This window comes from Dasypus novemcinctus, chromosome 14, assembly GCF_030445035.2.
Source record: "Dasypus novemcinctus isolate mDasNov1 chromosome 14, mDasNov1.1.hap2, whole genome shotgun sequence".
In the NCBI taxonomy this organism is placed as follows: Eukaryota; Metazoa; Chordata; class Mammalia; order Cingulata; family Dasypodidae; genus Dasypus; species Dasypus novemcinctus.
Genome location: NC_080686.1, coordinates 101,968,224 through 101,983,514, shown reverse-complemented (window position 1 = coordinate 101,983,514; position 15,291 = coordinate 101,968,224). Strand labels below are relative to the sequence as shown.

The 15,291-nt window shown below is 49.8% G+C and overlaps 1 protein-coding gene across 1 annotated transcript in view; it reads left to right on the top strand.

Annotated features, from left to right (window-relative positions):
• COL22A1 (collagen type XXII alpha 1 chain) overlaps nucleotides 1-15,291 on the top strand; it is a 246,506-nt gene that overhangs the window by 193,961 nt on the left and 37,254 nt on the right. The window contains exons 44-47 of the mRNA XM_058276085.2: nucleotides 236-349; nucleotides 2,812-2,865; nucleotides 9,658-9,711; nucleotides 11,231-11,284. Of these exons, the coding sequence (XP_058132068.1) occupies nucleotides 236-349; nucleotides 2,812-2,865; nucleotides 9,658-9,711; nucleotides 11,231-11,284 (276 nt within the window). The remainder of the gene's footprint in view (nucleotides 1-235; nucleotides 350-2,811; nucleotides 2,866-9,657; nucleotides 9,712-11,230; nucleotides 11,285-15,291) is intronic.

The window sequence follows — 15,291 nt, the reverse complement described above, 5'->3', positions numbered from 1 at the left end:
AAGTTGGGACAAAGGAGATAATAATTCTGATATATCAGGGCTGATATCTAACTTCCAGTGAAGATTGTGAAGATGCAAAGTTTGACACAAAAGTACCTGAATAATGACACAACCCACCTGTTGCTTTGCCGTCATTTGCTGCCATCCGCCTACCTGGAGAGGCAAGAAATACGGGCCCCCTTTGCTTTACAAGCCACTCTTATTTAGTCATGCATATCCTTTCCCTCTCTCCCAGGACGTGTGCAGTGACTGCCCGCCTGGGCCCCCGGGCCTCCCTGGTCTGCCAGGTTTTAAAGGGGACAAAGGTCTCCCAGGAAAACCAGGACGAGAAGGCACAGAAGGCAAAAAGGTAAGGAGAAAAGGGAACACCTAGACTCCAACATTGCAATGAAACCTGTCATCCCAGACATCTGGACAATAACCCTCCCAAAGCCCTCAGGCTTCGAGAGCTCTCGATAACTGAGGAGCGCTGGGTGGAGGGAGCTCAGCAATGGAAACGGTGAGACTGGACAGCGAGCGATCCTTGTCATTTTAAGGGAGTGTTGGCTATGACTTTCCAAGACATTCTGATGGCTAGAAACATGCAATCATTCAATCATCCTCATTCCTCCTTGCTTCCTTTTTCCTTCCTTCCTTTTCCTTCCCTCTCTTCCTCCCCCCTTGCCTTCCTCTCTCACTCCTTCCATCCTTCCAACCACTTGTGAGCATCGTCTATACAACAGGCATGGAGAGAGGCACTCAGAATTTGTAGATTTATTCGTCCACCAGACATCCACCCATCCATCCCTTTGTCACTTACCTGTTTATGACACCACGTTAAGTGCATATCCTGTGTCGCATCTGGTGGACATTGGAGAGGACCAGAAGATAAAGTCGTGGGCCCTGTTCCTGGGAGTCCGGGTCTTGTGGCGGAGGGGGCAGAGGATTGCATGGACAGAGCCACATACAGACGGGAGCAGGGATATCACGCAGCTCCTCTGAGCCCACGGCTACAGGCCCGGCTCCGCTGGTGGTCTGTGCATACACCCCGCAGGCGTCTCGCCATCGCTGCAACTCCTCCCTGATATCCCAGCATCTCAGGAGGGGATTCTGGACAATTCTAAAACTGATGGGACTAAGCACGTTTTCACTTAATTCAATTCTCCGAATGATCAAGCCATCGAAATTATCTTTATTTGACTTGCATTTCTCGTGTCATATGTGGGACAGTGATCCGATTTGTGACACTCTTTTCATGTCCTGTGATGGGGCTCCCCTCTGCCCCCCTTACCTGTTTCTGAGCAGGTCACATGACTGTTAGTACGATGGCTGGTCTGTGAGTTTGAGTCCAGCAGTCGCAGTGTCAGAGTTTGGGATCTGGGGAGAGCATTTAGACATCACCTAGGGAGGCATCTCCAACCCACGGAGCGGGTTTCTAGGACCCTCCACTCTACACATTTTACATCAAGTCAGTGCAGGATGAGGCTTGAATATGTGCATTTTAAAGAGGCGCTCAAGCAAGGCTGATGTTTGGAAATGTGCACTAGGTCAGCTTTCCGCCCAGCGCTGTGTTCCTCTGAGGAGAACTTGGTGTGGCTGGAAACTGGCAGCCTCCGCCTGGGGCGGCCGCCCCTGCTCAAGATCAGGCAGCCTCACACGCTGTGCTGACGCTCAGGCCTTGCAGACAGTGTGTGTACCCACACAGGCACGTGTCTGCGTGTCCATGTACATACATGTGAACAAGAAGTCTGAAATATAGATAGATAGAAAGGTCCATGATGAGATGCTCTCTAATTCAAACCTTTATTTTTCTTATTGCAACAGGCCTTCCTCTCTGCTTAACTGTTTTTGTTTTCTATCACTACATTACCAATTACTCCTAAACTGACTCAAAACAACAAACCTTTTATCACAGCAGAGGGGCAGGAATCTGGGAGTGGCGTCCCGGTGGCCCCTGCTCAGGAGCTGTGGCGGAGCTGTGGTCCCCCAGTCTCGGCTGCTGGGGCCCTTCCTCCCACACACCCGGCTGTCGCCTGCAGGGAGACCCTCAGGTCTGCACCCCATAGGCCGCTCACAGGCTGTCCAGGGAGCTTGGGGGGGACAGCTGGCTCCCCAGGAGGGGTCTGACCCAGATGGTGGATGGACAGACAGGCAGCCACCTGTGCCCTGACCTGGGAAGTGGCATGGGTTACTCCTGCCTGCTGTCTCGGCTCCCAGACCAGCCACGGCCCAGATGGGACAGTGCTGCACAGGGTGCCCGAGGCAGGCGGGCTCCTGGGGGCTCCTGGGGGCTGTTCTAGAGACGCCCCACACCCCCGGTCCGGTTAGTTGTGGGGTGTGCTGGTGAGCACACAGCACGTTCAGTACCACCACTGGCCACAACTTTGTTCAGACATGTGGGTGGGGGAAGGGAATTCCTACAGGAAATCAGTGACTAGATGGGAGGGGCGGGGCGGGGCTTGGCAGTGACCCTACGTACCAGAGCTAGGTATACAATCTTTTTTTTTTCTACAAGTTTTTTTAATTCTACAAGTTTTATTGAACATCTACACATTACAATGCCATCCATAAATTGAACTTATAAACTTCAATCCAAAGCTCATATCAATGTAATGAAATGTCTTAATTCCTGCAAACATTGCAAATTATAAATTGAAGACATGTGTTAGCGTTTATGAAATTCATTAATAATTCACTGATAGTAAAAAGGATACTATTGAGATAACTGGGAAAATAAAGCCGGGAACTGATTACTCTCTGATATTAGTAATTGTATTTAGGAAGAATAGCATTTATAATCCACACTTGATTTCCTCTTTGTCCCCACCACAGGGTGATGCTGGGCCCAGAGGACCCCCAGGGCCCCCCGGCCCCACCGGCCCGCAGGTCAGTGAGCCTTCAGAACTGCCTGAGCATCCGTTCTGCTCTTGTCTTGGTTAACAGAGGTTGGAGGAAGAGCTCTGTCCAGCGTAGAAGAACCGTGACTTAAAACAGGAAACCCCACGTTCAAGGGATGGTCTGCGCAGATCTCGTTGCTTGTTGAGCCTCTTGCTTGTTGAGCCTCCGGTAGCTCCTCCCTCCCCAAATCCCTGAGTGGTTGAAAGTATGAAATGAGCTAAGGGATTGGCGTGTGTAGCACTTAACTGGTCAAGACAGGAGCTTTGGGGTCGGGCAGCTTTGAGTCCCAGCCTTGAGTTGAGTCTTCCAGGCTGTGTGGCCCTGGGCAAGATCTTTGACCTCTCTGGGACTCAAACGCAACACCCACTAATGATAAGAATAAAAATGGCATCAGATTCGTTAGAATCGAATGGTAGAATGCATACTGGAGAATTAGCAGTCGATTAGAAACATTATTAGAAAAGTGGTACAGAAATGCAAAGGAGTGGGATTGCCCTCCCCTTAGTGAGGAAACCAGCTCACACCAGCAGAATAGCTCTGCGGTTTCACAAAACCAGAGACGCCAGCCTGGGAGGGAGGAGGGCGCGGCGCTGGCCGTGGCCACCAGCGTTCTGGAGCCACGGGCCTTTGGGCTGCTGTTGCCGGTGGTGTTTACTTCCAAGAACAGACCGCAGGAGGCTGGCAGGGGTGCGGAGAGAGGCAGGCTCCCTGCTGCTCCTCTCCTGTCCCTGGGGGCCCCCTGTGGGCTCCCCCAGTTCCCTGTGGCCTCCATGCTGCTGCAAGCTGTGTGCGTCCCCCCTACGCTCAGGGACACGTGTGCCACTGTGCCTCTTCCTGTGGCCCTGCTCAGACGCAGCGTGGCGCATCTGCCCGGAGAGGTGGCACAGGGTGATTAGGCGCGAGGCTCCTTGGGCTTGGACTCCCACCTGAGCATGTCACCTGGGGGCAGTGTCTTCACCTCTCTGCCCTCAGTGTCCTAACCATAAACCAGGGAGTATAAGAGCAGCACAGGCTCTTGGGGTGGTGACATTCACAAAGACTCTCAGCCCCGGGACATTGTAAGCCCCGTCAACACCAGCTTTCCCTGCCTGTTCGACCCCTTCCGTCACAGCCAGAGGCAGGGCCAGGCTGAGGGTGAGCAGGGCACTAAATGGAAGCCGGCACCCCAAACCTCAGCAACCAAGAGAAACAACATTTTAAGGCAGTGTTTTACAACATCCAAAGCACTGCAGGAGATCTGCGAAGGACAAAATGTCGGCATTTGAAATTCAGGCAGGACCCGGCCTGACTCCCCTCCCTTGCCTCAGCCTCCTTGGGACCCATCTTTATTTAAAAGTTTGGTGTTTTGTCCATCTTGGAATTTTTTTGCATTACTTTTGATGTTTTAAATGCTGCATTGAGGTACTATTTATCTTGGTTACTGAGTTTTTTGTCTGTCCACCCCCCCACTTATATTTCGTGGTTCATTGGCCTCACCCTTTGTTCTACTAGAAAGGAGGCAAGCAAATGCCTCAGCATCAAGGCACTGGACCCAGGGTATACTGGGATGGAAAACAGCGAGGTCCCCCAGGCCTGGCTGCAGGTTAAGACGTCTCACGTTTACCCACAGAGTTTGTGGAAGTCTACAGGGCTTTGGCAAGGCCAGGCCGCACGCTTCAGGAACAGCAGGCCAGGTCCTCGTCCAGAAGGCGGTGGACTGAATCCTCTGCCCCTGTTTGGACACGGCCTTTTACTGGGTCTGCATTCTGGTGGGTGTGGGCCCATCGCAAGCAGGATCAAACAGCATCTCCTGAAGAGGTGTGTTCAGTTAGGCCCCCCACCCCCCGCCATCAGGTTGGCTTCAGTCTGGATGCCTGGAGACCCTTTCAACAGGATGAAATCAGACAGAGACAGAAGACAGCAAGTCACAGGAGGAAGCCGGAAGAGAAGCCAGAAGAGGAAGGAGAAGACGCCCGTGTGCATTGCCATGTGGCAGAAAGCCAGCCTGGGAACGCCGCGTCACCTTCCTCTATCCTTCCCCTAGCCTCAGCACTCAGCGGGTCTGCAATTTCAGCCTGGGTGCAGAGGCTGAGCCTGTGTGGAGGAATGGTGTTAATTCAGAGAAATAAAGCAAATCAATTAACCAGGCAGGGGGTCTCCTCCGCAGGTACAGAGTGTTTTCTCTGTCTGTCCAGCCCTGCCTGAAGTGTCGATGTCTTGGGATAATAACTCATCCTTTCCCCTAATCATTCACGTCATGTGGGGTTTACTCCTCTAAACATCCAGGGGAAGCCAAAGAAGGAACAAGCACGGTGTTTGAAGGGCAGGGCTCTGGCTTTGTCCCCTTGGGAGTCCCTGGCGGTGACCTTGAGTAAATCTTGAGCCCACCAGGGGGTGCTTTGTGTGGGAAGGGACACTTTGTGATATCCCTCCCTATGGTCCCCTTAGATGAGAAAACTAAGGCTTAGCAAGAGAAAATACCAATGCTGGGAGCTGGAGCTGGGGTTGCACCCTGCTGGGCCGATTCCAGGGCCCCACTGGTTAGCACCTTGCTCTGCATTAGTGACGCCAACAGCAGCACCCATGACACCTCCCAGTGGGCAAACAGCGTCTGCCCTGCGTCCACTACTGCCCCTGTGTCCCCACCGAGCAGTGGGAAGACAAGTCACAGAGGTGAAACGTCCCATCCCAGGACCCACGTGCCCCGTGACTCGGCTGCAGACCCTGGCCTGGCTCCTGCTCTTCGTTCGCTCCACATCACTCCAGAAAACAGACAGAGGCCTGCTCTGGTTCTTCTCAGCTCAGCGCTGCTTATCAAGCCGGAGCTCTGCTAGAGCTGCGGACAAGATGAAGTTGTTAGGTGAACACACTCCCCAAGGCGGGGTCCTGCCGGTGAGCGCTGGCATCCTCCCAGAAGCACAGCCCTGGCCGTGGGCCACGCGCATGGCCAGTGGGCTTGGGTGCTGGTCTGTGAGCTGTCGGGACTCAGCACCTGGGAACATACGTCCCTGGACTTACCTTGCAGGTTTGCCGCTCCTGTCCCCGGTGTCTGGGCCCGTGGGGTTTACTGAGTTCCATGCTACGACTTTCAACTGCAAGCAACAGTCTTTAAGGAATGGGGGCTGAGCAGACTGGCTGCTCCTAGGATTATGATCCAGCGAAGGAGGAACAGGGACAAGGCGGTTCTGCTAGCAAGGGCCCTGCGAGCAGGTGTTTCTGCAGGGCAGATCTGAAAACCTCTCCCACACGGAAATGCCCGTTAGCCTGAAAGCAGGTTTTTCCTTCTCATCTATTGACCAGGACCTAGAGACACCCATGAGGAATCCTCGCTTGGACGTTCTGGACAATTCTGGGGAGTCAGGAACATGACCTCCTCTGCTGCTGTTAGCACTGCCAGAGACACCCTGCAAACTCCACTCTTCCCAGAAGGTCACCCAGAACCTTCCATGCTGTGCTTTCTCCAGGAGCAGAACTCTTTTCCTACCTGCAGCTGCTTCAATCCTGAAAGATTCTTACCAAGCATCCCCTCGGGCAGTTTCCTGCCCCATTAGAAGGTAGGAAGATGCAGCTCCATGCCATGCCTCCCGGTCCTAAAGCTGTGATGGAGAAGAAAGCCCTAAACACTGGCTGGGGACCATCAGGCATGAGCCTGGGCTTTGGAAGCCGTGGTGCCCCATCTTGGCTCTGCCCCATGGCTGAGGAAGCTGCGCCCACTAACCAAAGGACTTGGGCAATCCATCAAACGTCGCTGGGCCTCAGGTATCTCTCAGGTATCTCTGTGAAAGAACAGGTGGTCTCCTTCTCAAAGAGAATATGAGGGAAGTGGATATGGCTCAGGAGACTGAGCTCCTGCCTACCACATGAGAGGTTCAGGTTTAGTTCCTGGTGCATCCTAGAGAAGACAAGCAAGACAGCAAGCTGACGAAACAAGGTGATGCAATGCAGTGACATGAGGGAACCAAGGTACACGGTGAGGAAATACAAGAGATGCAGTAAAGCAGGGAGCGGGGTGGCTCAGGCAATTGGGTGCCTACCTCCTGCATGAGAGATCCCTGCTTCGGTTCCTGGCACCTCCTGAAAAAAACAGCGCACAGCAAATAGACACAGCAAATGCAAACAACGGGGTGGGGAGAAATAAGTAAATAAAATAAATCTTTAAAAACAAAGAGGATGTGAGCATTGAATGAAGTGAGATCTCCTGGGCACAAGGCTGGCGCCAGGCATGCCGAAAGCGATTAGTCCATGGTAACTCTTAGGGGTGGTCCTAATTATTGCTTGACTTGAGTTCCTGACAACTGCACATGTGGTCAGAAGAGGAAATGCCTTGAAAAAAGTCTTGCTGTGGGAAGGTGACCTGTGAGGCCCCTGCAGGGGCAGGGTTTTAGGTGGCGTGGAAGCACCAGTGGGGTTTACCAGGCGTCAGTGGAGAGAGGGCTTTCCAGGTGGAGAAGCAGCGTGCAAAAGTAGAAGGTCACCTCACGATGGGCCACACCTTTGCAGAAGGCGTTCCTGACAGGGTGGTAGACGGGAGTCCTGAATTTTATGCCTGATTCCTCTGTAAACCCACAACTTCTCTAATTAAAAAAAAGTAAAAGAGTGGACAGAGACGTATCAATTTGAAAAAAAGATGTTTAGGTCCTGCTCTCAACAGTTGTAGCCCCTTGAGAGAATTGTGCTTGTTTGGTAGTTCCACGAAGGCCAACATCTTAGAGCAGTCCCTGGGACAAAGATACCTTCAAATAACTGTCACATTGTTCTAAAAGCCCCTTCTCAAAATACATCTAAGAGACTTGAATTGGTAAGGCAACAAACTAGTGAATTCCCTGGAATAGAAATTCCAAGCGGGCAGGAGTTTTCATCTGTTTTGTTGATTGTTGTAGCCTCCGATCATAGACAGGTGTCTGGTACATGATTGTCTTGGGTGGACCCAACTGTCCTGACCATAAATAAATCCAGTGCTTTTGACATTGTAAAACCAGTGAGGCAGCATATCAACAGCCTAGGAAAATAAGCAAGAAAGCATCTTGGGCAGGGGAGGCAGCTTGGATGCTTGATCATCAGACAGACCTGTCTGAACTAGAGTTCAAACCTTGCTGTCTATTAACTGTGTGACCTCAACCAAGTGACCTTGCCCTTCTGATCTTCAGATTTCTTGTCTATACACTGTAATGATAATCCCTACCTCGTAGTGTAGTCTGACGAGTTATATGAAATAATGTAGACATATTAAATCCTTTTTGTGTCTGCAAAGGATCTACACAAAGAAAGAAATATACGAAATGGGATCCCATGTGGTAAAGGCCTGGCTGAGTGCCCAGCTCAAAGTTGGGGCTCCATGGGGGAATGGGGGTGGGTGTGTTTGCTTTGATCCCTTTCTGCAGCAGGGGAGAGGAGAGGGGACAATTGTGGAGATCCTGGAGCTACTGACATTTTCTTTGTGAAAGGAGAATGAAAACCACTCCAAGCCCAGACTGAGGACTGGGATTTGAATGGAAACCATCTACCTTTAAGGCAATTGTCCTAAATGTCAGGGAAGCAGTGTGCTATTCTATGTCAGCTCTTTTCATCGAGATTGCAAAGCAGCCTGCAGACACCGTGCTGGCGTTATAGATTGAGAAACTGTAGCAATAATTACCTGCAAAAATGGTGGAACAAATGCTTTTCCTCTCTGAACCCATCTTTTTCCTCCTCTGAACAATGAAATTTGGCACTTTGCAGGCATTAGCTCAAGTAACCCTCCCAGTATATCACAGGGAAGCTCGGAGGGGTGTAAATGACGTCATGGCCAGTGAACTGCTGACGCTGTAGAACAGCCTAGAGCAGAAGAGGACTGGGCTTGACGTTTCAGTGAGAGGCAAACTGGGAGCAGGGAGGGGATGTGATCTGCTCAAGAATGCAAAGATAAGGGGTGACAGACCTAGAACTAGATCCAAGCGATTATTTACTGTATAAAACATTCATTTCAAGGAACTGAAATGTTTTTGTTTAATGTCATTTTACTAAGATCTATTTGTTGACACAGTACATGCTCAAGCAAAATAGGGCAACAGTTAAGGTTTTGGAATCTTTGAATGCTACTTTCAGGGTTAGTCTAGAAAAAAATTTTTGGCAAATCACACATCTTAATTTGTTTTGATGAAAACAATAAGGACAATGATGGCAATGATGGTGATGATAGTGATGATGACAAGGACAGTGATGATGGCAGTGATAGTGACAGTGACAAGGATGATGATGATGATGACAATGAAGATGGTGATGATGATGATAGTGATGCCTGTGTTGACGATGACGATGATGATGGTGGTGACAGTAATGATGAAATGAAAATGATGATGATGGTGGTGATAGTGATAATATGATGATGATAATTGACAATGACAGTGATGACAAGTGCAGTGTTGGTGATAATGATGAGGATGATGATGATGACAGTGATGGTGCCAGGAGACCTTTCTCCTGAGTCCTCCGGGAGGTGCAGCCCCGCCCACCATGGTCCCACCCCCTCTTCTCACCCCACACTCCCTTGCTAGGCACAGGCAGCCTGTGCCGATGCAGCTGCTTCCCCCTGTACTCCTGCAGCCTCCCTCCTCCCCTTCCCCACTAGTTAAGCCACTCCACCAGCCTTCCTGTTTCTATCTTTCCTTTGCCACATGCCTGGCCCAGGAGGAACTTGGTAAGTTCTGTTGAAGAATGAGTGAATGCATGCATGTGAGCATGAAAATGTTTTTCTTTTGCAATGGAATTCTAGGAACATTTCCAATGACTTGTCTTTCATTCTTTCTTTTATTTTCTTCTAAGGGAAGTAAAGGAGAGCGTGGTGCGGATGGTGAAATTGGACAAAAAGGTGACCAGGTAACATAACAACCTATTCACCCTGCAGAGGCATCACTGATTGTCATTCGCAGCTTCCAATCTACCACTTCTGGTCTCAACCCTTGCCTCTTGGCCTGCAGTAGCGATTTCCCTACCTCGATGTTTCTGATCATTGCCATCCCCTTCCCCACTCGCTCCCGCCCCCTCACCACCCCACACTTACCTGAAGAACCTGCCTTCCTTTACCTTGAGTGCTCCTGGCTCACCAAAGAGGTAGCCATTCATTACAAAATGCCCTGTTCTGTCCTCCAGCCCTCCCACCGATCACAAGTGCCTGCTGGATGATTCTCAGGGTGCTCCGTGAACGCTTCACAGAAGCCGCCTTCCTTGTTAGCGTCCACCCAGCCCCGCTGACCTCTTCTCCCAGTGGGGGCTGCAGGATGGTGTCCAAGGCCATACTCTGGTCTTTCTAGGGGGCTGGGCACCACCTCCCCAAGGTCTCCCCAGCACCTCCTGGGGGTCCTGCACAGGCTCAAGTCCACCTGAGCAGCCCTTCTGCTACTTTCATCTGGTGACTGATCTGCAGCTGCCACTCTCGTTTTGTCCCCCCCCTCCTGCTGTCCTTTGTGTCTCTCGGTCAGTACCCATCTTAAACCTGCTCCATGCCAAGATCTGGCCTGGGTAGCGAGATACAGAATGAGTGATGGGCCAGCGCCTGGCCTCACACGACACCCAGTTCAGTGGGGCAGCGCGACCCGTGAACAGCAAATCCAGGGGCGGCGGGAGGAGAGCTGTGCTCAGGCTATGAGTAAGATCCTGAGCTGGAATCTATCTGCATTTGGGGAAAAATGTGTTTGGATTATTTTTATCAAAATTCGTGGTCAACAGCAATGAACTCTATACAGAAGGTTAGAGTTGGGTTTTCCAGTGGTAGTAGCGAAGGTGGAGGGCAGGGAAGCCGTTTCCTTGTCAGTGGTTTGTTTTTATAACATTTTGAACCAACTTGATGTTAGATGTCATACAATCCGTATTACAACCTGTTTGGCTACAGGTTGTAGCTCTGTAATATAAAATATCCTGCCCTCCCAAGGAGAAATGAATCTCTTTCTTAAAGTAACTCCAGAATGTTGCTGTTGTATGGATGCTATAACCCAGTTGTTTCCAGGGTGTGAATTTATTGGTTTTAAAACTTTTGTTATGGAACAAAGAGAGTGTCAAGTGCACTCTCAGGTCCCCAGCCCCAGCTGTTATCTCATCGATATCCCGACATCCTCCCCCTGCTCTCCACCCCACATTGTTTTGGGGCAAATCCATCTGGAGGATGTATTTATTTTTATGGATATTGTCAGATACACTCTCAACATCTTGAAGGTCCTAATGGTACATAACAAAGAGGTCTTTTTGCTGTTAATGACTTTACCCAAACTGGCCAGTGGGATTAGAAAGTGCATTCTGAGTGGCTCTAACTTCGTTAGAAAGTTAGAAACTTGCCATTTGCGCACAAAGCCAAAAGCCCTTTAGACGTCGTTTTTCAGGAGTTGTTCCCATGTTTTCCCAGGGTCATCCGGGAGTTCCAGGTCTCATGGGGCCCCCAGGCAGCCCTGGGTCACCGGTAAGTAAAACTTTTTAATCCCCCACTCCTTTAGCCTTGACGTTCGAACACACTCACTCACTGGAGGTGGTACCACAGCAAGCCTTTTACTCTAAGGGAGGACGGGCCCCTGGGAGGTGTCCAGCGATGAGCAGGGGGCTCGGGGCACGCGTGGAAGCCTCTGGGGACAGGGACTGGGCAGCCTTGGTGGGCAGAGTAAAGAGGCGCCCACTGGGGCTGGGTGCTGGCAAGGCTGGGCAGGCTTGAGCTATTTTAGTTTTAACCAGCTTGGGGAGTTGTAATGTAACATTAAAACGTATAATACTAAACTTGTTTTGTCTTTTTAAACAACCTTCTAGTTGACTTCCATTCTAACCAAGCTAATTCTTAAAATGAATCAAATTGTTTTAAAAGTATTTTTTTAATAAAATCACATGAGAGCATTTTTCACTTTATGTCCGAAGCCATGGGATAGTTTCAAGGTTAGGATCTCCGGTAAAGAATGTAGAAGCATCTTTCCCCTCCCCAGGGAAACTGTCTCATGGCGAGAGGCTTTGGAGTACCTATGTCAGCCTTGATTTTCCTGGATTTACTTTAATCAGTGACAACAATAATAACACTATTATTATTCCACTGTTATTATTCCTTATTACGTCTAACAGTTCATTTGTTCTTGTTCTTATCCTAAGCACTTGTTATTGTTATCACTGTAACAGTGACCGTTAATATAATAAACAATCATCCAGTTATTCATGGAATGCTCTGTTCTTGTAAAAACCGTAGGCTGAATGCTGATGGAAACCCTTCCTAGCGTTCTCACATCTTCCATTCCAGGCTGCGCATGGAACCACCGTGTTTTCTCTCCACTGGCAGTTCACTGCCATTATGCCCATGTAGCCATCGAGGGTAGCCACGGTAATGGTTTGTCCTTGAAAAACTCAGGACCAGCCCCCTGGGGTTCACCACGGGTTTACCGTGAGCCCTGTGCCCCCAGGCCCGGCAAACAGCAGATCCCTGGCACTGGTTGAAGGGCCGCTGAAAGAACCCCGATTCAGCTAGTGCAGCCTGTCGCGGTGACTAGTGAAAACCTCTCGTCTCAGAATGTGACCTTAAAACATATAATACTAAACTTGTTTTGTCTTTTTAAACAACTTCTAGTTGACTTCCCTACTAACTATGCTAATTCTTCGAATGAATCAAATCATTTTAAAAGTATTTTTTTAATAAAGTCACATGAGAGCAGGAAACTGCATTTTTCACTTCATGACTGATTTTCCCAGAAAAACCAGTAAAGGTAAATTCTCTACACAAGGAAGAAAGGCTTTCTCTGGGAGCCTACCTTAGATATTTGACCCTCCACTGCCCCACCTCAGCCTGGGCCTTGCAGCTGATATCCTCCTTTGAGTCTTGGCCTCGATGCTCAGCTGGTCCCATGCTGCTGGCTTTGCGAGCAGTTATCAGGGCTGATCAGATGGCTAGCCTTTATGTGAACTTCATGGAATTCTGAATTTCTTTCAAGATTTACAATTTCACTTTATAAATTGCTTTTCATCTCATTTGCTTGTGTTATGGATTTTGTAGCTGACAAGCAGCATAAAGACAAACTGGTAGACATAGCTCTAGGCTGAGCTGTGGGGCAAGGAACTAGTTAGTGCTAGCAGGAAGAGGCATTTAAGAGGAAACCAACTGGTGAAAAAGAAAACAGTTCATCCATGACTCATTTCATATCAGGATGACTTTAGCCTCCTTGTGCACTCATTCTCTGAGGGACCCAGAGAATGAGTGTGAGGCTAAGGCTCCTTCTCCTACCCACCCTCATCGTTCCAAAGCCTGAAATGTGTCTCCAATGCGAAAAACTCTCTTCTCTCCTCTCTGGGAATTACAGTCACTTAGAACTCAGCGATGGCTGTAGGTGCTGGCTCCTGCTTAATATTCTCATACTAGACAGTAAACCTGAGGCTCAGGAAACATCACAACAGAAGCTGGCCTGGCCGTCTCCTGCTGATGAATGCTTTCAGTTCATGCAGCGCCTCCTCTGCATCACATCACGCTCTGTGTGCTCTTGACTTTGGGACTGGAGGCTGAATCAGCTGCTGGCTCAGGCCCAGCAGCCAGTCAGGCAGGAGCAGCTCGAGACGGAGAATCCCCCCTCCTGCCCGTCTGTGCCTCGGCGATTAGTGTGCGTGTTAGACGTCAGGCATTGTCTGAGCACCAGGGCAATAGGTGCCAGGTAGGCGAGGACCCTCTCTTTTAGAGTTCATCTCCTGGTGGTCAATGAGCATCTACCTTACAGAGAGAACCATTTACCTCTTTGCAAGCTGCAGTAGGAAATCCGACTCCAATTTAGCTAGACTCCAGCATCTAAGATGCCAGACGCCTTTGCTGAAATTAAGTCAAGAATCCAGATTTGGAGGAAAAAAACATTGCTCCCTTATCTTTGGGCCAGGCGTGTGATTTTTTCCTGCAGCTGTGAAGCACAGGGAAGCCTGAACCTTGGGACATTTGTTTACTATTATCAACTTCCCTTTTTTTGGTGAATATTTACTGGGACCTGTTGTGGAGGAGGTAGGGTCCAATCGGCGCCTCTTGCCCCCAGGGAATTTGGCATACATAAAAAATAAGGCACATGCTCTACAGCTGTATCAAACCTCTTTGAGGCCAGAGACCAGACGTCCCTAAAGCCAGGGCAGCACCTGGCACAATGCAGACATTCATTAAGTGTACGTACAACAACAAGAGGTTGCTAGAGCAGCATCGGTAAGTCCTGTGGGGGCTCGCTTGCTTGTTCCTCATATCTGGCTAATATGCACAGTCTTCCTGGTCTAGGGCTGGACAGCAGGCACTTGCAGAAAAAGCTTGCAGTCATTGTACTTACAAAATGGCAGACGTTTATGGAGAACCTTCCCCTGTGCCTGGAGCTGGCCAACTCCAGTGTGTTATTAAGTTATTTAATTATCTAAACCACGTGGGATATGGGTTGGCTTTTCCCCGTTTACAAAGACACTGGCACACAGAGGGATAAGCAACCCTTGCTTATAGGGTCACACAGCAAATAAGTTGTAGAACCAGGAATTGCACCCAGGAACTCTGGGGAAGAGCTCTTCTACGCAATGCTCGCTGAGCTCTGTTAAGCAGCACGTCAGCACTGCATCCTTCACTCCGCATCTTCCTGTGGGGTGGTTGGAACACTTTCTACCCTTGGCCTGGTGAGGAAACTGCAGCTTAGAGATCAAAGTGATGCAACCTAAGAGGAAGACAAATAGATCAGTCCAGAGCAAGCCCAGCTCCTGACTAACTCAATTATTCAGGAAATACTGATTTTCTGCTAAGCCCCAAGCACTGTTCAAACTCCCAGCAGGGTCGGGGGCGCAAAAGCCTTGCCTTCATGAGGTGGGAGAGGGACAGACTATCAACAAATAAGTCAGTAATTACTAGCCCAGAGATGGCCGCAAGTGCAATGGAGAACTAGGAAGGCAGAAGAGGGATCAGAAGTAGAGCAGTGGTGCAGGGCAGGGCTGGTGGTTTTACATGTGGCAGGCAGAAAATGCCTCATGGAGACGTCATATCCGAGCCAAGCCTTAGAGGAGGGCAGGGGCATGAGGAGGGCAACCTCTGGGTCAGAGGTTGCCGGCAGGTGTGCCTGGGACTTGCTCTGCAGTGCTTCCTTCCCTGTGGAGAACTCTTCTTTCCTTTATCCTTCTGCATCTCTTCACCCTGAGTTCACACACCCAGACGATGGCCTTCCTAATCTCCCTGGAAGATTTCTCCAGTTGTTCATGTCTTGCCTTCTGTCCTGAAACGCTCCCTGATATTTAGCCAAAAAAATATCCACTCTGCAGTGAGACCATTTTCCGTCTTAGGATTGCCTGACTGGTCCTTTGGCCCTTCCTGAAATGTTCTTGCTGTTCTCCCAACATCTTCATACTCCCAGAAAAAAAGCTCAGCCTGTTGGGGAGCAGAGACACCTTTGGAATATTTATGTTTTGGGCAACTGGAAGGGGGCACAGAACGTAAGATCTGTGCACAGT